The sequence below is a fragment of the Sander lucioperca genome, chromosome 6 (genome assembly GCF_008315115.2).
Source record: "Sander lucioperca isolate FBNREF2018 chromosome 6, SLUC_FBN_1.2, whole genome shotgun sequence".
Classification (NCBI taxonomy): domain Eukaryota; kingdom Metazoa; phylum Chordata; class Actinopteri; order Perciformes; family Percidae; genus Sander; species Sander lucioperca.
In genome coordinates this window covers 12,504,811-12,529,247 of record NC_050178.1, presented here as the reverse complement: position 1 = coordinate 12,529,247, position 24,437 = coordinate 12,504,811, and the positions used below count along the sequence as shown (strand labels likewise).

The 24,437-nt window shown below is 41.2% G+C and overlaps 1 protein-coding gene across 2 annotated transcripts in view; it reads right to left on the bottom strand.

Annotated features, from left to right (window-relative positions):
* LOC116051498 (membrane-associated guanylate kinase, WW and PDZ domain-containing protein 3) overlaps positions 1-22,676 on the bottom strand; it is a 144,360-nt gene extending 121,684 nt beyond the window's left edge. Inside the window, exon 1 of one of the 2 annotated variants that reach the window (XM_031301966.2) lies at positions 21,681-22,676. In XM_031301966.2, the coding sequence (XP_031157826.1) occupies positions 21,681-21,987 (307 nt within the window). In that variant the 5' untranslated portion in view covers positions 21,988-22,676. The remainder of the gene's footprint in view (positions 1-21,680) is intronic. The other variant, XM_031301965.2, reaches the window with a different exon arrangement.
* Between the last annotated feature and the right edge of the window lie 1,761 nt (positions 22,677-24,437).

Genomic DNA, 24,437 nt, shown 5'->3' with positions numbered 1-24,437 from the left:
CAAAAGAAAAAAGCATGTCACTTCTATAATGCTTTTGTTTAAAACGGTGAAATGGTCTGAAGGTACTGTACAGCTTTTGAAACTCCACTGTTACAATTTACATTGCAAAAAATAATAAATATATAAGTAGATGTCTCGCCCTGTGAATTAAAGAAGCCCTCCCTTACTGAAGAATGAGCCACTTTTGTTGCTATTTAAAGCAGCACTGTCAAACATTGTAGATAAATATACAACAGATACTTTATGTACAGAGGAGATTTTTCCCCCGCAGTGGCTTACCAGCTAGACCATGAAAGGAATTCATTTAATAGCTTTTTTCTTTCCCTTTAAAGGTCAGCAACATAATTAAACCAACTCGCAAACATCTATCCTTGTCCTGAGTGAGACAGATAAATAAAAAGCAAGCCGCAACCGTGCATGTCCAAAGGTGCAACTGGTTTGACTGGTTTTCATCAAGAAGCTTTTTTCTCTTTTCTCACGGTGCAGCTACATGGATTCCATGCATGCCACACAGGTGTGTTCAGCCTGTTGACAGCGTGTAAGCCTTCTCCACATCAACCTGACAAGCACTTGTGTCGTCCTCTAGTCCCATAATCCCGAGCTCCTCTCTGGCCTGTCAATAAGTCTGTCACAGTGAGCAACATCCCTGTCAGGGAAACCTATGTCTGGCTGGATGGGTGAATGGACAGGTGGATGGATAAGTGGATATATTCATCTGTGTCGTGTCTCCCCCCCCCCCTCTCAACGCAAGAGAAATCCAGTCTATTCACACAAATCACATTTTGTTTGAGTAACAAAATTGGTTTGGTACATGGCTGTAAGTCTGGGACATTTTGTAACAGAGCTTGCCAAACTGACTATTTTCCTGGAATGGATCTTCTTTTAATTTGGCATTCTTTTTCTGTTAATACAATCAAAAAAATCAAATGGCAAAGGTCTTTCCAGGGCATCTAACTCAGAAATATAAAAATACATCTAAATGCAATACTGGACCGCAAATTGAATTTTTATCAATATAAAAATGCAATTCCCCCTCCCTGACAAATCTCTCCACAAGTAAAATGTTTTGTGAAAGTGAAAAACTACTTGAAAATTAGAACAGATTTGCTCAGTCTTGTAGTGGACATTTGCATCTCCTGACACATTCAGCATACAAACTGCATTTGTTAAGTGAGTTTGAGATTTTAAATTAATTTTGTCTGCAGGAACACAGACAACAATGGTGTAATTTTAGGAACATTTACGAGAACACTGTCAGACAATAGACAGTGGGACTCCTCAAGCAAGGCTGCTGCTGCTGTGTGGTAATGAGCAGGGAAACAATATGAGTTTTTTAACTAATTCCTTTTTATTAATTGGATATCATATGAAGTGTAAAATACAATAGAGAGGGGAGTCCCTAATTTGTGATTCACTATCACGCAAGATTTCCCTTAATTTAATAAGGTGCAAAAATGTAACCCTGATAAGTGATTCTATGCATTTTTTAAAATGACAGCACCAAACAAGGAAATGATGGGTATGAGCATCCATTCCACACTGTTGAAGGCAGCAAAAAATGTCATTTTCATCATCTTTTTCTTTCCATATTTTAAATTAGAAGCGCCGTCTCTGCTGGCCTTCATTAGTCTTCCCAGAGTTAGCTTTTTCCGTGTTATTAACTGTTCAAATGTCAAACCGTAGACAGCCACAATCACATTCACCATAACAAAATGAATATTGCTTATGTCAGACTTTGATGCTAATTTCAAAGTAGGAACGCCTATCATCATATTACCTGGAAATAAACCTCAACTTGATGGACAGCTGGACCGCCTTTTACTGACTTCCACCTTCACCTCATCCAACCCAACAGCATTGTGTAAGTGTGCACATGCGAGCATGTCTTTTTGGATTTGATTATGTTCATGTGTGGGTGAATGCCAATGGCAGGGCTGCTCAGCCAGGTATAAAAACAGCCATCCAGACAGACCGGGGCTTGGGGTCAGAGTCAGCCATGTCAAAACACAAACTGGCTGAGTCTGTAATGAATCAGAGGAGAGATCATGATGCCACACTGCATCATCTGGCCCGAAGCACAAAAACACAGCCTCAACCCCTGGTGAAAACTGACAAATCTGTTGAAATGGTATACTCAGGTTTCAAAAGTTCAGCTTTTACAAGAAAAGCATACCAATGTCAAGATTTCATCTTTTATAATAATGTGTTGCATATCTGCAGACTTCAATAAAATTACAAATTTATTGATATATCAAAAGTCATTGTTTTTAAGCAAAAATGCCAAACATATATGCGCTCCAGCTTCTCAAAAGTGAAGATTTTCTAGTCTTCAATGATAGTAAACTGAATAACTTTAGGTTTTGGATTGTTGGTGGGACAATACAAACAATTTGAAGATATCAACTTGGATTTTAGGAAATTGTTAAGGGAATTTTTAAACTTGATTTGACATTATATAGACCGAATCAATAAAATTATCCACAGATTAATTGATGATTTTTTTTTTACTTTTTGATACTGCATATCAATTTATAAAAGGTCCTTCATTGGCTTTAAAGTGAGTTCAGATCTCCAAAGGAATATGTAGTTATGTGAGACAACTTAACTCCCGACTAAATTCTTCTGCAACACAACAGGCCTCGACTTGTACAGACAACACAGAGTCAGACAAAAGAAAGGAAACGCAGACGGAGTCGACAGATCTGTATCAAAATTTCAGAGGTAAAACCACAATTTGTGAACGCACCACTGGCTATGTGAATGAAATTGCAGACACAGACTAAAGTGCAACAGAGCAGAGGACAGCCAGTGCTTAAACAATGGAAGCAAAGCTGACGGAGGAGAGTGTTCGATTGTTGAATTGTATCGGCCACTTTGGCAGCTCAGATAGGATAAAAGCTTGTCAGCAACACCTGCTTAAGTATGAGCACGCAGACACGTTTTAATTTAGTAATACTGACATGTATTGTCTGCACCCTCACTGAATGCATATACACGCAACAGAACAGACATTTGATATTTTAGTGCAATTGCAGCAACCTCAAGTTTATTTGAAATGCAGATGAATCAAAACAGAAACAAACCTTCAAAGCTCTCCCATAATGTAAGCACACAAAAGGGAAGCAGCAGCAGTCAGGTGTCAAACTGGCGTTTAATTGACGACTCATGGTTGATGTCGATGTCTCTCTTTTAATCTACACTTTGAAAACTTTTCAAAGGCTTATTTTAAGGGTTTTACATGAGAAACAAACTTTTGTTGCTTGCTTTTATATTGAGTCTAGGAACAAATACATACTGCTGTTTTTTTTTTTCAAACCTGTTTTAATGGATTATGGGAATTTGTTTGCATCAGCTCAGATCCTGTAGATGTCAGCTGCTGTTTATCTTGGGGCTTTAAAAAAAAACATTTTTAAAAACCTGACTCATCATTGTACCTTGCATGCTGAGGCCGGTCTGCTTCTCTGGACTTAGTCACTGCTATATCATTATTTATGAAGGCCACTTTGGGAAAGCTTCCTTCATATTTATGAGTCTGAATTAGTCAGAAATGTGGTGCTCAAGATAGATTGAGTCCCAGGATTCATTGTTGCTGACTGTCTTTAAAGCTTAAACACAGTAAGAACGCCTTCATGATCCCCAGAGAACATGGTCATGACTGTCACATGAAGATTTGTATTAGAGATGGTTTGCTTTTAATGAAGTTCTGCCACATCTGTAACTCTCTCTCCACCCACAGTTTGGACGTTATGTTCTGAGCAGAATTATCTTATCATTAAATAACTTCACAAATGACTCTTTTCTTTCAAATCAATCAGAGAAAATTCTAATCAAGAAAGCTCACCATCATAATGAACTAATAAAGAATGAATGCATTAATGAATCGCAGTTTAACATTGCATTTTAGATAGACTGCGGGGAATTGACTTCAACCCTAAAAACCGCAATCAAAGAGAAGGAAATCAGTTTCATCACAGCAGGGTTGTATAAATTCACCTTTTTAGGGATTAGAACTGGTGTTTTCATTACAAGAATAGGAAACAAAAACAACATCCTAGAAATATGTCTTTAAACCAATTCCACTACTTTACACCCATAATACTTTTTTATTTTTATTTTAGTGGTTTATTTGATAGGGACCATGCATATTTATGAACATTGTTGTATAAAAACACCATGTAAATATGCCAGAATTAGTAGAAATAACTACTTTTCATCTGCAGTCCCTAGGCAGGTAACATAGGACTAACATAGAGACAGCCAGCAGTCATACAGCACTCATTCACTATACATTAAAAGGTACACAGTGTTGGGGAATACATGTACCGGCGTTACGTATTCAGAATACAAATTATGAGTAACTGTATTCCGTTACAGTTACAATTTAAATAGTTGGAATTTAGAGTACAGTTACATTGTTGAAATCAATGGATTACATGACGATACTTCTGTTTCACAAGTTTATTCACTCTCGCAACTCCATGCATTTCCCAGAAGCCCCAATATGAAAACGAAAAAATTAGCTATTTGCGTGATCACTGATAGAGGTAGAGATGCCAGGGCAGGAATGCGTTTCTATCTTGGAAATTCAAACAGCATTTCACATTAAAGAAAGAGAAGGGAGAATGAAATATAACTGTGCAGTGCAACCTGTGCTTGCCAGCAACCAAACTCCTTTCAGCGTCCAAATAACTCCACCTCCAACCTGAAGAAGCATCTTAAAGTAAGGTTTTTTTTTTTTTTTAATTAGCCAAGGGTAGTCGTCTGCTGTAGATTTACTGGTCACCTTGCTATTTTATAGTTGACGTGCGACTTTACATTCTCCTACGTGCTGATTTACTATCCCCAGAGCCGTTGAAAGACTGACTAGCCCCGTTTGACATGTTAGCTAAGCTCCAGTTTTCCACTTGCAGATCAGTCTGGCATCTTGAGACAGAGAAAATTTGGAGCCGTTCGCCAAACGACCGACCAATCAGCATTGGTTTTGAGGCGGGTTTAGGTGTGTTCTTATATACTGCCTATGGGTGTGACGCAACGAGAAGCGACTGTTCAGTCTAAACAACATGGCAGCTTCCACGGATGAGATGAGCGTAGTTATCGCGCAAGTTTTAGCCGAATTAGAAAGTATTCCTTCATCGAAAGAAGAGCAAAAAACGGCACTGGAGGGTTTTCTCGGAGGAAAAGATGTTTTTGCTCTCCTCCCGACTGGTTTCGGCAAGAGTTTGATATATCGTTAATCTGATTGGTTGATTTGGCCCGTCTATCAGCCAGCACAGATGGTTTATCCAATCAGCTAACCAGTATTTTCGCCCCTTCCCAAAAGTTCTCCAATGGAAAGTTCCCAGATGGATATGCCGAGCAAATCCATCTGGCGGAGTCAGGTTAGTTCGGGACTACAAATACAAAAATCTATCTGCTTGTTTAGGTACACATTCAGCCAGTTGGAACAGAAGAACACACCAGAATAGGCCTGTTTAGTAAGCTGTATGTGACGACCGCATTCCTACACTTATAAAATGCAATTCAATGTGAAAGTAATCCAAGTATTCAGAATACATTACTCAGATTGTGTAACGTAACGGAATACGTTACAAATTACATTTTTGGGCATGTATTCTGTATTCTGTAATGGAATACGTTTTGAAAGTATCCTTCCCAACACTGAAGGTACATATAATGGTGACATATACATTGACAAAACAAACAAACAAAAAAAACAAAACAAATATACAACACAATACTTACTCATACATAAGAGTGTATTTCTATTTCATCACTACATAAACTAAAAGGTCACATATTATGCTCATTTTCCGGTTCATACTTGTACTTTTGGGTTTCTACTGGAACATGTTTACATGCTTTAATGTTCAAAAAAAAAAAATTTCTCAAACTGTCTGTCTGAATATACATGTATTCACCCCATCTGAAATGCACGCCCCTTGAAAAAGCCCAGTCTGCTCTGATTGGTCAGTGTTTCCGGGACTTCCACATTTATACTCTCGGGTTCTCTGCACTGCTATGCGACCAGGGAATGACACTTTCTATGTATATATAGTACAGTTTGACATCAGAACCGAACAGAAGTCCTGCTCATTTAAAGGCATCGTTTCTGATACTTTCATAGTATTTATATAGCACCTCAACCTGCTTTATAATCAAAAGATATGGAAATCTTACTTTTACAATATGGGACCTTTAACAGCATGTGTCACATGTCACAATGGCACATAACAAAAGAAAAATAAGCTAATCCACTACAAGAAAATAATTTATAATTAATATTGCTAGCATCAGTATAAGATCAGTAATTAGCAGACAGCAATGACATGGCCCACAAGATCTGTGAGAGAGCAATAAAACAACCTGCTACCAACCTCGTAACACCTAACTGGTGTTTCCAAGCACACAAACACTGATGGAACAAATCCAAGACATCAACTCACAACAAGCGAATATTTTTAATTTGATAAAGTGAAGCAGTAATTCCCGGCATCTGCACTCTCAAGGGAATGAACCCTTTGGGACGAGACGCTGTGGTTCCGAGCTGCCAACACCAGGACAGGAGACTCCTGCTTCCAGATTTAAGTGTTTGAGTTTGTTTATTTTCCTCAAAAAAGCCATCCTGAAGACATGATCGGACTACTGGCAGGTGAGTTTGCTCGTCGTGAAATGCTACATGAGCAGCAGCAGCAGCACGTGTTGCAGTATTACAGCAGAGTTAGCAAGTGAGCAGATCAGAGTAGGCAGAACATTGTTTAAATATAGTCCGTTTTATTGTAAAGGCTGCTTGGCATTCATGTTCCAGCTAGTACAGTGTGTCCCTTTATGACTTATATTAGGGGAAAATTTAACAATTTTAACAATGTGAATCAGTCTTTTGGGGTAATCGACTATTGTTACAAATCTGACAGTGAGCCAGCACCAGCTGCGACCACTCAGCTCTGGTTGCTACTCTTACAAAATGCAGGGAAGTCATATTTTGGTGGCCAGAGGGGCAAAGAAACATAATGGATGTGATGTTAATCAGCATGAGCCACTCATACAAACACACTGCTTCACTCTCTGTACTATGAGGAAAGTTAACATTATGGATCATCGGCTATTGCAAATCTCACACTGAAAATACAGACCATTGCCAAACCCTACTACATGGGTGAGTTATGGGAAATGTGGTTTGATGATAGACTACAACTACTGTCAACTTTAGGACTTGATAACATAATTGTTATACAACCCAGACAGATAGATGGATAGGATATATTCTATGTCACAAAGGCTTCAAACCTGTTAACACCACACAGCCATGGTGATAGTACCGTTACAATATGATGCAGTGGAATGCCAACACGTGCCTTCCTTTTCCTGAACACCACAACTGTATATTACACAACAGAGTTAACCACAGCTGTTAACAGCCATGGCTCGTCCATCTGTCCGTTCCCTGATGCCTTCCCTTCATCGGTCAGGATGATTGTGTGGAGCCGTCTGTAATCAGATTAGGCAATGACTGGGTGACTGGGGCTCCTGCATCCACCCATCACTCCATCCCACTGTTAGCAACATCTGCGTCATGTGGAGAACTATGTGCATGCTGTGAAAGAGACAGATTAATGTGTGTGTGTGTGTGTGTTTTGTGTAAGAGTGTTAGCACCTATTAGTACACTACTAGGTCCTGTGTTGTCTCACACACACGCACGCACGCACGCACGCACGCACGCACTTCAGTCATCCCCTGCCTAGTCTGGATTAACGGAAGTAAATTTCCAGGATAATTGCCTGACATCTGAAGTCCCTCACCTTCCGCTCTCTCTGTGTTGTCGGTCTCAAACTTTGTTCTCTTTGGGAAACAAGAATGAATTCCGAGTTAGCAAGCTACATGCTGAATATGGAAGGTTTTGAAGAAAAATGTGGACAAATAATACATGTATGGCATTTACTATCTAACTGGGACATTTTGGGACCGATTGCTGTGGACAAAACACACACGGCGATACACTGGTAAGAGCAAATTACCTTTAACAATGTATCCAGCTAATTCAAATAACTCACATTACTGTATTGTGTGAACAGTTAACTTCATTTAATATTGTATGTGGCGTTTTCTTTTGCAGGTTGCAAATGTTCCACCAAAACAAGTTCCTTCCCAGGACTACTTTGCAGAGCCCATGTCGACGCCCCCTCACCCAGAGAGGAGAGGGATTGGCAAGATGGCAGCTGCTGGCAAGTTTGGAGTGCTTGTGATGTTGTTAGTTTACACAATTATAAGAGATAGCTTTGACAATGGCCTGAGAAATGGCACGGATGAGACCTTACAAAGCAACTGTGTCCACCCAAACAAATTTTTAGTTACTAAACAGTGGGATTATGGAAAGAAAACTTTGTTGGACACGTTCCTGTAACCCTGCTGGTACCCAGCCAGGCGTAAATTAAAGGCTGGAGTTACTCGGCAAATTAACGGAGGCGATTTGATCATCTGTATGTGCCTGCTATTGTCTGGGGATATACACCAATGTCCCGGTCCGATGCCCGACTTTGGAGCTAGGAATGCGATGGAAAGTGCGACAGATGCCATGGTATGTAGGCCTTCCAGTCGACGCAGCGATGGGTGCAAACATTTGTCCATGAGTGTTGCTGACCTAGGTGGAGGAGGGCGTGGAGTCGTGGAGGGAGCGGAGCTGGGCCTGGGAGACGCGGCGGTGTCCCTTGCTGGGTGAGCGCGGCCCGGGGGATTGGACTTGCGGCTCCGTTTGGTTCGGTTGCCCTGTGCGGATCTGGAGGATGCCGGCATGGTTGAGCCAAATTTGGACTCATTCCTCTCTACGAGGGGACTTCACCTGCTTCATCTTAACATCAGAAGCCTTCTCCCAAAAATAACTGAGATACGTCTCCTCAGTAACAGCAATAAGGTGGGACTTTTTTGTTTTACTGAGACGTGGCTGGATGACTCCATTAAGGATGCCGAAATTGAAATAGAGAACTATTTTTTAATCAGGAGAGACCGAAACCGTAAAGGTGGAGGTGTATGTGTTTATGTGAGAGCGGACATTGGTTTTAATCAGAGAATGGACTTGAATAATGACCAAATAGAAGCGGTCTGGTTAAACATTCTGTTGCCGAACAGCAAGCCTATCTTAGTTGGAGCATGCTACAGGCCACCTGACCAGACTATGTTTTATGAACTTCTGGAAGAAGTCTGTTCAAAGTGTATGGACTTTGTTAAATCGGAAGTTATTATGATAGGAGATTTTAATACTGACACTCGAAAGACGGATCTTTCCGGCTATAAGGCATTAATGAATTTTTGTCGCTCATTTAGTTTACATCAGCTGATTAAAGAACCAACACGTGTCTGTTCTTCTACTCAAAAAATCATTATTGACCTTGTTCTAGTGTCAGAAAAGACTAGAATAGCAGAAAGTGGGGTAATTAATTATGGATTGAGTGATCATTCTATTGTTTTCTGTACTCGAAAGATAAAGAAAGCAGTGCTCAATTGCCATAGCTCTATAAGAATCAGGTCGCTGAAAAGGTATAGCAAAGAAGCACTTGATAATTGCTTGAATCTAATAAACTGGTCTGTTGTGTTGCAATGTATGGATGTTGATAAAGCATGGTGCTCTTTTAAATGTATGTTTTTAGAAGTTGTAGACAAACTAGCTCCATTTAAAGTAGTAAGAATTAAACAGAGGACAGAACCCTGGATAAATGATGATATTCTTGAGGCAATTAGGATGAGAAACAAGAAGTATGACACATTCAGGAGAAATAAGGATGATCAGAATTGGGCAGAGTACAAAAAGGTGAGAAATTAAGTTAGTAGATTAGTGGCGTATGCTAAAAAGGCAATGAGAAAATTGTGGAACATAGAAATGATTCACGTAAATTATGGAAGTCCCTCAAGCAGCTTGGCTACAGCAACAGGTTGAAAACAAAAACCAGTAGCATAACTCTTGATCTGGGGAATAAAGTTACAGCAGAAAAGGTGACAGTGGCAGATAGTTTTAACAACTACTTCTCATCAGTTGCTAGTAAACTGGTGGAAAAGCTACCTGAGCAGTCAGGGCAGTATGGTGAAAGTCACATCCTTGACTTTTATTCTCAGCAAGCGGTGAAAGCAGATGGCTTTTCTTTTGAAAAGGTGTCAGAGGCAGTTGTACTTGAGAAACTTAAAAATTTAAATAGCTCGAAAGCCACTGGCTTTGACAATATTCCTTCTAGATTTTTAAGAGATGCTGCTAAGGTTATCACCCCATGTATTACTCATATCATTAACATGTCTATGGATCAAGGACATTTCCCCAGTGATTTTAAGCTTGCCAGAGTGATTCCACTTTATAAGAAAGGGAGTAAATTAGACCATGGAAACTATAGACCTGTTTCTATTCTGTGTAGTCTGTCAAAGATAATGGAAAAGATTATTTTTGAACAGATTGACAAGTATCTAGTATCACACAAGTATCTAGTATCACACAATCTACTCTATGAGTTCCAGTCTGGCTTTCGTAAGTCACACTCCACTGACACTTGTTTACTGTATCTAACTGACTACATTAGGAGGGAGGTAGATAAAGGGCATTTTTGTGGTATGGTCATGTTAGACCTACAGAAGGCCTTTGATACCGTTGACCATGGCATTTTGGTACGCAAATTAAAAGCCATTGGTTTTAATGACTTAGCAGTCAGATGGGTGAGGTCTTAATTGAAGGATAGGAAGCAGGTGGTGGATATTGGGGGAACAATGTCTCAACCACTACGCATAGACTGTGGGGTCCCGCAAGGGAGTGTCTTGGGTCCACTTTTTTTCCTTCTATATATTAATGACCTTAAGTCTGTATGTTCATGTGAACTTTTTTTATATGCAGATGATTCTGCATTATTGGTTTCTCATAAAGATAAGAACATAGTCGAAAGAACTCTTAGTGTAGAATTATTGAATGTCAGCAGGTGGATGTCTGACAATAGGCTATCGCTTCACCTAGGGAAAACGGAAGCCATACTGTTTGGGTCAAAAGATAAAACTGAAAAGATCCCCGGGTTTTAAGGTTTTAGTTGGAGATAATGACATTAATGTAAAGGACTCGGTTACTTACCTAGGTTGTGTGCTGGACTGCCACTTGACTGGAGTGGGCCAAGCGCAAAAGGTACTTGCCAAAGTGAATCAAAGAGTACGTTTCTTGGCAAGAATCTCAAGATTTTTGGACAAGAATGCAATGTTAACTCTGGCAAGTGCTCTAATTCAGCCTTATTTTGACTATGCATGCTGCTCATGGTATAAAGGTGTCGTACAGCATCTGAAACATAGGCTTCAGACTGCTCAAAATAAGGTTGTGAGGCTTATTCTGAACCTCCCCATGCAATCTCATCTTGATACTTCTCATTTTGAGACTATTGGGTGGTTAAAAGTTGAAGATCGAGTCTCTCAGATTCACCTGTGCATGGTTCATAGGACTGTGTATGGGGTTGTCCCCAAATATTTAATCAATTATTTTAACAGAGTAAGAGATGTCCACAGCCACTCCACCAGGGGAAGTTCTACTGATTTTGTACCTCCTATATTTAAGAGTAATTTAGGTAAGGAGTCCTTTTTGTATGTAGCAACAAGCCTGTGAAAAAATGGCTTAGATGCCAATCGTAGTATGAGGATTTATTACTGTATTGTTTTATGTATCTATTTAATGTATGTATGGTTTGTGATGATTGATGCTTGACCTGCTGCCACTTGCTCACCCCCCCCTCCCCCTTGGGACCACAATGGAAATAAGCCTCAGGGCTTTATTGTGTTATCCTGACTTTGTTTTGTTTTTAATGTATGGTGCATAGTGTATCGTATTTTATAATGAAATGGGCAAATAAAATCAATCAAATCAATCAATCAATCACTGTCGTTGCGTCCAGAGCTTAGCGCCACCCAAGACGATTGTGATTGGTTTAAAGAAATGCAAACAAGCCAGAGTGTTTTTTTTCACCTATCCCAGAATGTATGTGTGGTGCAGCCAGACCTTACTCAACAGTGCTGTGGAGATAGGTCTGGCAATGGGATACTATCTCCTGCTCTGCAACAGGAAACCAAGCAGCAAGAAGGCTAGACAATATATGACATGAAATATAAAATAGTTATTAGGTTTATAATACCATCTTTCATATATATCATATATATATTTCTATCATAAAAGTATACACATGCAGGCAATAACAGATAATTTGTGGTGATGACCAAATGAGATTATATTTTAATAAAAGCTGCAGTATCAAACAGTGTTATTACAAGGAAGGCTTAAATAAATCATATGCGTGCATTTTTTAACAGAAAAAGGCAAATATCATTAAATGCTGTTATACACTGGAAATTAAGAAAACATCATCATATTCTATCACCCAGCCTGACCCAAATAGGAAAGTGCAAATTACAGAGAAGAGAAGAGAAGAGAAGAGAAGAGAAGAGATGGGCATCTAAAATACCTCTAGCAGAGCCTCTACACCGTGCCCCTTGCTTCAGTGTCATTTATCATTGTGTCATTACTGAATCAGAATCCAACAGCCTCACTTTCTGGGGCAGTATGTTACATGGGAAGCAGCGTAAAGTCAAAGTCGAACAGAATGCACTTAGATTATCTCCCTCTTGACAGAGAAGCACAAGAGAGGGCGCATCCTGGTGCTGAGATAACCCAGAGACACAGTGCTCATCTTGCTGTGCAGCCTCTAGGAGCAGACATATGTACCCCTCACCTGGTAAAGGGCTCTATAGCCACTGTGATCCCGCCTGCCACAGCCTGGCCTGATCCATCCTGCCTCGACCCTAATGTCTCATTGGCATTCAGTTACACGCCTGCAGCAAGCGGCGAATGGAAAGCTTGGCGCTAGCTCACCGCAATTGAGATTCTACAAAGCCAGCCATTCCCCTGCTGCCACAAGCACACAGAGAATCAGACAGCCAAGGAATAATAAAAGAGCTGCAGAAGGGATGAGCGTAATGACCAGCCACACAGGCAAGAAACAGAGACAGGAAAAAGGTTTCGGTGTAAAATTTGAAAGCTCTACTATTCATAATGTTTATGAGGGCAGCACCTTGGTTCACTGTTCGCGCTGCAATATCAGCTAATGAAAATGATATACTTCAAGTGGCCAAATCACCACTGCAGAACGCATAATCGCACTGGCCCCAGTAACCCCGTCCATCCCAACCGTTGTCATCTGCAAAACCACACCGTGACCACTTCATGATGAGCTGTATTACTGGCAAGCCTCCCATCATGAACCACAGAGAGGCACCCCCCTTCCCCCCCCCCCCCCCCCAACACCAGCCTAGCGCCCTTGTCTGTTTATGTCTGCCTATCAACATCTCCCCAGAATCCTAAGCTGCTTGCTAATCAACTTTTGAAAGAGCAGACTAATTCAGATGTCAAGGCCCATTACCTGTGAGCTGTCTAGAGGTGACCTGAGCGCCTATCTTTGCAGTGATCAACACCAGTTGGAGGATAATGCACATCTGGGTAATAGGAACGTGGGGAGTGACACGCTGGCCGAATGTGAATGCAGCTGATGGGGGGGGGGGGGATTTGACAGGAAGGGACTGTGGCATGTAGCAATTATCATTGCATAAAGATAACGTCCTTCATGACAGTGCCGGGTCAGTCAGCCGCCATATGGCTGCTGTGCCTCTGGTAAAATAAACAAGGATCTCAGACCGAGGAGTGACTCCTCACCAGCCGTCAACCAAAAGACGACCCACAAAGCAACCCCCCCCCTCCAGATTGTAGCAATATCACATATGAACATCTTTTGGGGATTTTTGAGCTCCTGTTATGATCGTATTTTGCCAATTACATATTTAGGGGTTTCTGTGGATTCCAGGGGATAAAGTGATAAAGACTAAATCCATTTTTATCATACTACTAGCTACAGTGGTTGTATGCTTAGTATTTGGACAAGTACTATATGGATGCATGACCCTACTGTAGATATAAAACACATTTAGAAAAGATTGACAAATTTCTATCACAGGCAGTGATGGGAATAACGGAATTATAAATAACGGCGTTACTTTTTTTCAGTAACGAGTAATCTAATTGATTACTCTTCTCCCATCTTAATAACGCCATTACCGTTACTGCCAAAAAATGCGGCGCGTTACTATATTTGAAGCTGTTTTTTTTCATTAGACCAACTAGATCTCTGAGTCTGAGCCGAGAGGCAAATACTTTTTTTTACTGTTGTTCCTTGGTTAGTGGGCAGTGCACGACGCAAGCGCATAAATGCTGACGATTGGCTGAGGTTGACTAAAATGTCATGGTTAGCCAATCAGAGGTAGAGTTGGGCGGGTGTTCGAAAGCACGCATAGTCAGACACACAAGAACAACACAAGCGAGTCAGTCACGAGAGAGAAACAGGTATGGCGTTATGAAATCAAGGAGAGGGTTAACTTTTCCTGCTACAGATTTTCCACCGTGGTCAGAAAGAACAGGGGAGACACTTTGTTTCTCTCACTATATGATTCTAGAGTCGGTACTTGACGCACACACCAGCGCACAAGTATAAACATCAGGCCACTTACGTTATTTGCACTACAAAGAGTGTATATATTAGTTATTTATTTTTGGTATAGTGCTTAACAAGCATAATTTAATTTTGCCTAGTTGTGGCCTTTTGAGGTGTTGTGTTATTTGTATTGATCCACTATATAAACATAATGTCTACATACATGGCATTTGATTGGAAGCTAGTCTCACTTTGTCCCACAGCAACATTAAAAAGTTTAGATTTGTGTACATTTGAGCATTTCAAAATTTACTTGAAAGTAACGCAATAGTTACTTTCTGAAGTAGGCTAACTAGTTACTTTCATAATTTGTAACTGAATAACTTATTTAGTTACTTTTTGGAAGAAGTAATTAGTAATTGTAACTAATTACTTTTTCAAAGTAACTTGCCCAACACTGATCACAGGTAGAAATTATGGCAGATATCTCAAAGCCATAGTTATGGGCATATATGAGCAGAGAAAAGCAGAGCTCTACACAAAGCAGACAGAAAGAACAGTGGGTAATAAGGGCAAACAGGATGCAGGTGAAAGCAAAAATAACCAGTTTCTGTTTCTATAGCCATTACTCCTCTTCTATTCAGTCAGCCACAACTGCTAATTTGCCTCCACTGCTAGAGCCCTATATAGAACGAAAAATGTAATAAATTATTTTATGACCCCATAATAAATACACATTTACTGGGACAGGATTAGAATTTATCATTATATCACAATATGAGGCATTTAAGACAGAAACACAGCCTTCAATTGGAACAGCGACTAAAGGCACAGAGTAACTGAAATCCCCCAGAACCTCCCACTGATAAAAAAATAAATAAAAAATATCCCAGAGAAAATTCAAAATACGGTAAACATCCAAATGCTATTTGGCCAATGCTACTGTAAACAACTATGCAATTAGAGAATTACACACACACACACACACACACACACACACACACAGACCTGTGTCCACCACTCTCAGCTTCCTGGGTATGAGAGCACCGTAATATGCCCTGACCAGACACCTCACAATTTCCAGTTCTCACACCGTTATCTCACACTGAATAGAATTTTTTCTTTTTTTATATGCTTACCAAAAAAAAAAAAAAAAAAAAAACACACACACATGCATGCACGCTAAAAAAGGAAAAATATTATTTTTCCATAGGTGGCCTTAGGACAAATGATTCAGTTCCGCGAATATAAACAGGGTATGGAGATAAACTCATTTATGCCCAGCTGTTCTACCCATCTCTATTTCACTGAATATAAGCCTAACGGACATCCATGAAGCAAAACTGCACATACATTTCACATCTACAAGGCAAACATCATGAAACACACTTATAATCAGTTTCAAAATGTAGGGTTCCAACTCCAAACCGTCTCACCGTCGAGCATGCTTTACATTGCGATCGTGGCAGATGCTGCTGAAGTGTGCGAGAAGAGCAGCGCCAATTTGATTAAAGTGGGAATATTAAGAGTGTGCTGGGGAGCGGGAGTCATGCTATGCTTTTTCACTGTAGCCTACCGCTTTACTCTAATATCACCAGTTATCACGCACATGCACACACAGACAGATGCACGTCAGTGGAGTATCTAGTAGAGATGAATTATTGAGGACATGGAGTAGGGTTGGGAGCAACTTCACGCTCGTTTGTTTTGTAGTCATATTATGCCTCCCCCCCCCCTAACCCCACAAACACACTGTGGGGCATGAGAGAGTGGGCTCTCAACTACGGGATGTTGGCAGCTGTGCTCTGCTTTAGCATTATGGGAAACTGGTGCAGTATTGCACTGCAAAAAAACAAAACAAGTAATTAATGCTGGAATGGAGTTTAGATATCTTACTCTGCTAAAAACAAGAGTTAAGGGTTGTTTCTGATGCAGATCAACATATGTCATGAAATTCAATCAATTAAATTGACTCCTTCAACTTTGCTAATCATAATATGTTGAAAACTGTTTCACAACAATGAAATGAATGATTTTAGGTCTCCGTTTTAATTTAGATTACGTGTCAGGATGGACATTGACGTGTGTGTGTGTGTGTGTGTGTGTGTATATATATATATATATGTGTGTGTCTGTGTGTGTGTGTGTGTGTGTAAGGCAGCAGCACTTCACTACAAGTCTGACAGCTGCCTCAGGCACACATGGGAGATGCTTGATGGGAGTCACAGAGGACAAACAAGCTGTATATCAACAAAATGCTTTGTAGGATGATATAGCGAAAGACCAAACGGATACAAAAAGCATGGAGTGGTTACAAGGAAAAAAAGAAAAAGGACGGAAAAATAGACATATCCTCATTTCCACCCATTAGAATGTATTAAGTACTTTTATGTTTTTAAGGCATTTGAAGGCCTATTATGACAACAATTTCAAATTGTATTTGGTTAAGCCAGGGCCTCACACTTTTCTGCACGATAAAAATGTAATCAAAATGCATCATAGTCATCAAAAGAATAAGGATATTCAATAGATGATCTAAATCACCCTCATAGCATTATATCTTTCTGATACAAAGTGAAAAGGGAAAGGAGCGTGCAGAGAGACAGCAATAAAAGTTATTGTGCGTGTGTGTGCGTGTGTGTGTGTGTGTGTAAGACATTAATGAGGTGAGGTTAGAGGGCTGAGAATATTCAGCGACGGAACGACACTAATTGTCATACTCTGGTGCCGTGGCAACCGTCTTGCATTTCCAGTTTTGACAGTCTTCCTCAAGTGTCCCTGTGCAGCACTAACAGACCCCCACGCTGGCTGATGAGCGTGGTGACATTACATGCCAGTGGCCTGGTGGTGTTAACAAAACAGGAGGGCTTGTGATCAAGTGTCTGCTGCTGTGCTTCTCATCTCAAACACTGGTAGGTGTTTAGTGTCACAAGCTTTTAAGTAGTAGTTTCCAACCTTTTTTGTTTTCGTTTCCAGGTCGTCCTTCAGTATAAAAATCAACTTGCAGAACCATAAAACTTGTTTGAGTTATCTAACCCATCAGAGTGAACATCATGCCTGCTTTTATTTTCGTCAGTGTTACGTTACGGCATTGTGCAGCAGTGCAGTTGTGAGTGAAAAATCTATGATTTACTGCCACACAATGATAACTATGACAACAATTAAAGCACACATGGTATCTACATAAATGAAGGTTTCTGCTGGGTGATTTTCATTATTGTAGTGAAATGAAAACAGTGCCAGCCTGGAAGGTAGGAAAAAAAAAAAACACTGAGCAATCTACACTACAGCGTGCTTTAGAAAGCTGTAATATAGAGTATACATATTAATGTAATGTTAATGCAGTTAATGGACTGAAACACCAGTATGGTTCTTTTTAAGCTCTTCCATATAGAATAGCCGTGGCGTTTCAATAAATACAGCAGCAGAGGAGTGCCTGATGCAATACTCTGCTTATATTTCATATAGGTGTCTAGTAGAGGTTAGCCAAGTTTCATCTTTATACTCTGTGTTACATTGTAAATTATTAATGAGGCACATGAGAGTTCACTACCACCCACAGTTTATTGTGTGTACAGTAATCATTTTATCTGTGTGTCAATTTCTTCATTCAGCCTTTAATTTGCTAGTTGGCACCAATGAGATTAAGAATGTTGTTTTTTTCTAAGGGGACGCATGGCCAAGAAAGCATTATGAAGACAGTCGTAGAAAAACATACAGTAACATGTATACGAGGCAAAAGTGCAATTAAAATCACAAAGAGGCGCAAAAGTAGCTACATATGCATCAAACTGGCAATAATCCGATAGCAGAGCAGCAGGATCAGTGCCCAAGCTTAAACTGATCTTAGCTAAACAAAACATAGCCGATGTCTTATTGAATCTGCATTAAAAAAAAAAAAACACTCATAATCGCTTTAAACTCACACAAAAAAAAAATCAGTCAGCCTTAAATTAATTTGTTATGAGTTCCGTTCCAAAAGGAGCGATGTACATGACGGCTCTCCTGTTCCATTCAGCTGATTGTCAGAAACATCTTTTAAGGCGAGAACAGATGTCTCTATTTATTTGACCAGGCTCCCTGAGCTGCTGTATTCCCACTCTCACGCCCCATTTTTTCTGCAGCTGACTACAAATCTCTTCGCAGTGACAAAGCATCGCCTGTCAAGAGGATGATTCCATTGAGAGGCACTTCCTGATATGAGAGGTGCATTAACGTGATTAACCCTCACACACTATTGCCGTTTGATACAGGGGCTTAGGCGCTCATGTCACTCTGTATTCTTCTTTATTGGCATGATCAGTAGGTATTAGCAGAAGCAGGCAACTCAAAATGTAATCTGGGTAGGCAACAAATATTCAATCTATTTGCAGAATCCGCTGCTGCTTTATACAAACTCACTTATGCAATTTGACTTAAAAATTCAAAGGGTAATTAAGAACCTGCCTCTGGAACTCAGTAGCTTTAAGAAACAGATGAATTATGCCATTCTGCAGACTTAATGTGTTCTCATTATCAAACCAACAATTATCAATCATTAAAATCAATGAAGATAAAATGACTGTCATCTTCCAATAAATAAATGCTGTTATTCCCACACCCCGAAGGTGTTTGAGTATTTCAATTAATTACCATCTGAATTAAACATACCTGCAATCTGGTGACTGCCGTCAGATTTCATTCATTTTAAAGAGAGGGCTTGTTGTGGGTTTCATACATTCAGCCAGCTTCAAGCCAAGATCAATCTTCAAAAAGACAAAAGAAAGCTTGCTTCACAGGCTCCGCTGTGTACTGCACTCTGAAATTATTTATTTGAGGTCAGTCATCATGCATTCAGCGGCATATAAATGGCTACAGGTTGTAATATGTATGTTTTGATGGCAGTGATTGAAGATGCAAACATAGACTATATAGGCGGCACGGCAGAAAATAACAGTGAAATAAGAATTCTGGGATGCCATTCATGAACCTTTTCATCAGGCATCTTTCCGATCCTTAGCTGAGGGTAGTGGCAGAAATAGATTCCTGTAGCAAGCACAGAGCTTTTAATAGAGGCGTCTCCCAGCTTAATCAAAGATAGCCAAGAAATGAGCACATTCACCTCACGGTATATTGTGAAGTCTTGGTGTAGGCCCGGGTGTGAACTTCTTCATTTCAAACAGTATGTATGATGTGAGGATGTATGCATGTGAGAGAAGCCTCTTGGCACTCCCGAGAGAATATATGATGCGCCAGAAGCAGCAGAAAAGTAAGTGAAGTGCTGTGTGCAACTATTTCAGCTTACATTCTTTTCGATCAATGGCTGAGACAGATAATAGCCTCCATAGAGACTTGCGTCTCTTGCATCCTGTCTCTCTCTATCCACGCCTCAAATCCCCATTTCTGCTTTTGCAACTCTGCACACACTGTTCTATCTCTTCCCTCCTCGCTCCGCCCCAGCTGTCAGCAGCAGGAGCAGGAGCAGCATGGGAAGCACACCAGCTCCAAAGGGCAAGGCAAGCAGAGCACAAGAGGATCTTGGGATGAGTACGTGGGGGGGGGGGGGCATCTGGTATAGACCCAGATAGCCTGTCTGTCGCTGCTGGGCCGCCGCCATGTCATCGCAGATTCCCGGGCTTCCAGGTGACAGCTGATCCTCCATCCGCATGGAGAAAATCCAATGGCAAACTCAAATTATGCAGGAATGTATACAACACAGCGCAGACATACATCATGCACAATATGGAATCATACAATGTAACAACCCCATCTGTATACTGATGCCAGGGGGGCATTTGAAGAGCCGATCCACGCTGGGCGTAACATTAGATATACTGAAACTGAATATGGGCCAGACAGGTTAGAGTGACAGTGAAGAAATAGGTGATGTGGAATTTTGCCATCTATTACCTCCCTGTGAGCTTTAAGGAGAAAAAAAGAGCCTCGCGTAGGAGTAAAGCCTGGAGCTAAAGGCAGAGCCGATTCTCTCTCTCTCTCTCTCTCTCTCTCTCTCTCTCTCTCTCTCTCTCTCTCTCTCTCTCTCTCTCTCTCTCTCTCTCTCTCTCTCTCTCTCTCTCTCTCTCTCTCTCTCTCTCTCTCTCTCTGCCCTTTATTAATCATCCTTGGTTAGTGGGGCAGAGAGCGTGGTGTTAGGAGCTCTGGGGAGCGTAGAGCCATGACTCTCTCTCTCGAAACATTTTTCCTTTCATCTTGTTTGCTTATAAAAGATTTAAAAAATGTTAATAAAAAAAACTCCTAGGAAGGACTACACAAGCATGCCCACAGACACACACCATAAGTAGGCATGTGCACACATACAGCTGATCTTCAGGGATCCTGGCCTGAGATCCTGGGACTCAGCTGCTGCTGCTGCTGCTGCTGATGATGTAACCTTGTGAACAGTCTCAGTTGTGGTTTCAACATTCCAGCTCCAGCATACGAGCAAAGTAAGGGCCATTTCCCTTACCGACATACCAACAACTGTACCTCCAGAGCCAGTGAAACCCTTCACCTGAGGACCTCAGCTTGGGCCAGAACCAGTACAGTACAACAACAACAGCAGCAGCAGCATCACCAAGCCATTAGAGCTCATTATCAGTGTTTGGATGTTGCAGCCAGCATCCTTGGAGAGGTGGATATGGAATGATAGGACAGGGTACAACACAGCTAACTCTGGCTTCTGTGGCCAATGGGCAGCAGAGTAGCCTTAATAATGAAAGATGTAATCAGGCCTGATTTCTATGCATGTGCACTTAGCCTAGAAAACCCCAACTGGGCTACATGCCATTATTACCATTATCACGATTCGATCTCCCTGAGAAAGTAGTGAGAGAATTGACCAATTAGGTGTTAAAGGACAGTAGAAGTCTGGGATGTCCTTTGGGATGTAGTGTACAGGGATGTAATGGTGGGTAGACCTTTTTAATTCTATTTTGCAATGGTTTAGTCAACTTTAGCTGACATGTGTACATTCATATAGGCCTATCACAGTGAGACATATACTCCTATTGCAAGTTATATGAGGAGGGACTCTGTGTCTTTTTGAATATTATTTTAAGGATGTTTGTCTTGAGATGATCAGACTGGCAGTAATGGGTGCCAACATTACAGGCTGGGTATAATCATCATGTGGGTTGTTGTGTTTGGTGGATGCCACATTATAACAAAACGCTCATCTTACAAACATAGGTCAGATGGGGGGTGGGGGGGTTGGAGGGGGCACGCACCTGGTTTCACAGTCTTCAAGCGAATCGGCTCCCGAAAGTGGCGTATGACAGCCAGGGTGTCACGGTTTGTAAGTCCACTCACGGGCGTCCCGTTCACCTCCAGCAAAACGTCGCCGTAGTAGGGCAGCTTCCCGACGTGGCACACCAGCACGTCCAGCTTCATCTGGCCCAGGTGGGGGAACTGTCCCACCTCTGCTCCCCCCAGGACCTCCACCATGGAGCCAAAGTCCCCCAGGCTCCCCCATGACACCGCGCACTCCACCACTTTACTGGACCAGTGTTTCTTCTTCTTCAGTGTTCTGGACATGGTTACTCCCTTGTTTTTTGTTTTTGTTTTTTTGACCAACTAACGATCTAACTGGTTACAGTCGCTTCGTCTTGCTGTTGTTAAATGAACGCGAAGTGAAGCGGCCTAATAAACCCTCCTGAGTTATTCTCCCGACATGCTGCTGGGGATTTCATCTTCTTGACATTTAGGAGGCTGGTTGTGAGCCCGTGAATCAGCCGCTGAGGTTTGTTATTCCGCGGGTTAATGCTCCGGTGTGCGCACACAGTTGCCTGGGTGGCAATAATTCCAAGCGCTCCTTGTGCGTAAAAACAGGAGAGTTGATAGCGGCGAGATTGTTAAAAAGAACACAATTCTGGTTTCATGCTCTCCACAGCTACTCTGGAACCATGTCCGCGCTTTGCTTCGTCACCGTAGGAGCCTCGATCCGGACGTCAAGTAGTCAGAACAAACTGTAAACAGAGAGTATTTTGCTCACTCGGCGGTAGATTGTGGAGTGTCTGTCGCTGAAATGCAGTGCGTCAACGAGAAATCCCTCATACCTGTGGGCAGGCTGAAAATAGACGTGCGGCAGCGATCACCGGTTGGCGGTATTTTAGGCGGCTGAGATCCAGCCCATGGTGATTGAGCTGAGCGACATCTGCGAGCGTTGGTCGGCTACAGGTTTGAACACACCTGGCATCGCCACGAGAGCCGTTGCCAAGCTCCGAAACGCCCCTTTTTACGCTCAGCAGCAGTAGCAGCAGCAGCAGTGTTTTGTAGACGCGCACGCTGGCTCCATCCTCCGGCGTGCTTTGGTAGCCTACTAAATGACAAACAAAGATTCAAAATCCTTTATTAATCCCACAACGGGGAAATGCACACTGTTGCAGCAGCAAGGGATAGGGAAAAATGTACAAGACACTCTAAAGATAAACGAGTGAAATGTGTTTACAGTTACATACACACAAAAAACAGACTGTATGAGTCCAGTAATGTTAACTGTGACTTAATGTCATTTTTAGTCCCTGTCTAATATATATAACAATGTCATTCTGTATTTTGTTATTTTGTATTTTGTTAATATCAGGCAGAATGAGTGTAACATATGAGACTAACTAAAAATACACAGAGCATGTAATCCTAATATTAAGCGTGCAGAACCAATTACACCTCATTAAGACTTGATTTGTACAGTGAGGTAAGTATTCTTGGGGAGGACATTCCGGTTGATCATAATAAGTGTCTCCACAGCGACACCTACTGACACAATCAGAGAGATCAAAACCATTTACTGCTCTGGTTCATCTCTCTCTCCCTCCCTGAGGTCTTTGGTACCTTCATACCATCTCGCTTAACTGCATTCAACTGTATTTATCCATGCATGGCCTATACGGAGGATGATTTAATCGTTAATTGTCACTAGAATGGCATTTATGGCTTTGTTTTCCAATTGTTTATGCATAAAAATGCTTAGAATAGCCTTAGTACTGTGTTTATGGCTGCATTATTATTTATGTAGGTCTAGTGCAAGGAATTCTTACCCTTTATTCAAGGGGAAACTCCCACCTGCATGCAAAGCCTACCCATTTCATGGCCTGAGAGCACAGGTTTTGCATGAGCTCACACATTTATATAAAGGTATGTGTGCTGGTGTCAAACTATGAAATATAACAGCTCCTTTGTCTTTGTGCAATGTTGGTTATTTCGTGATAAATGTCACTGGAGCTGGATGAAGAATTCAAGATGATGCAAAAACTGAAGCGGTGTTTAAGTGTAGCTTTAGAAGTTAATTCAGATTTGTAAATGTCACTTCATCTCTGGAGATAACTAGTTGTGTTTCACAGCATGCTTAAAATGATACACAGTTTGCTTTCGCCAAAACAGCATGATGGTTTTTCACAATTTGGGCATGTTGACTCACAGGACATTCATATGTCAGCGCCATGTAGTCGAGTTCGTTAACTTTACAACTGAAAGCACGGAACACACCTTCTGTAGTATTTATGAAGCAGCAGTAGTTTCTGTTCTCAGTGTGTGATGCATTAGAAGTCTGTGTTTAAATACAGAGTTGCCACCCAGGACGCCGTGCTGAATAATTCATCGCCTTGTAGAGGATGATTAACAATGCTATCATGTCTTTGATGGGTACTGGGGAGTGGAGCGGGGATCCAAACAACCTGCAGACTTTAAAAGGCTGATGCACAGTCAGATTTGACTTGTATTTAATGTTTCCTGGGATTCGACTGGATTTATGTAGGAGGGACTTTCAAAAACGAGGTCTGTTTCTTAACAAGACTGATGATGGACTAACAGTTTTTTAAGGCCCATATTAGCTGGATTTGTGTTGGCTTGACATGACTAAATCCAGATTACAGATGGCTTGGCCTTTTAAATCGTTCCATGGTGTGCCCAGAAATCATGTTGTGGTTAAGACCCCTGTGTCTGGAATTACATGTAACCTAAATCAAAGCCTGCAAGAACATTTTCTC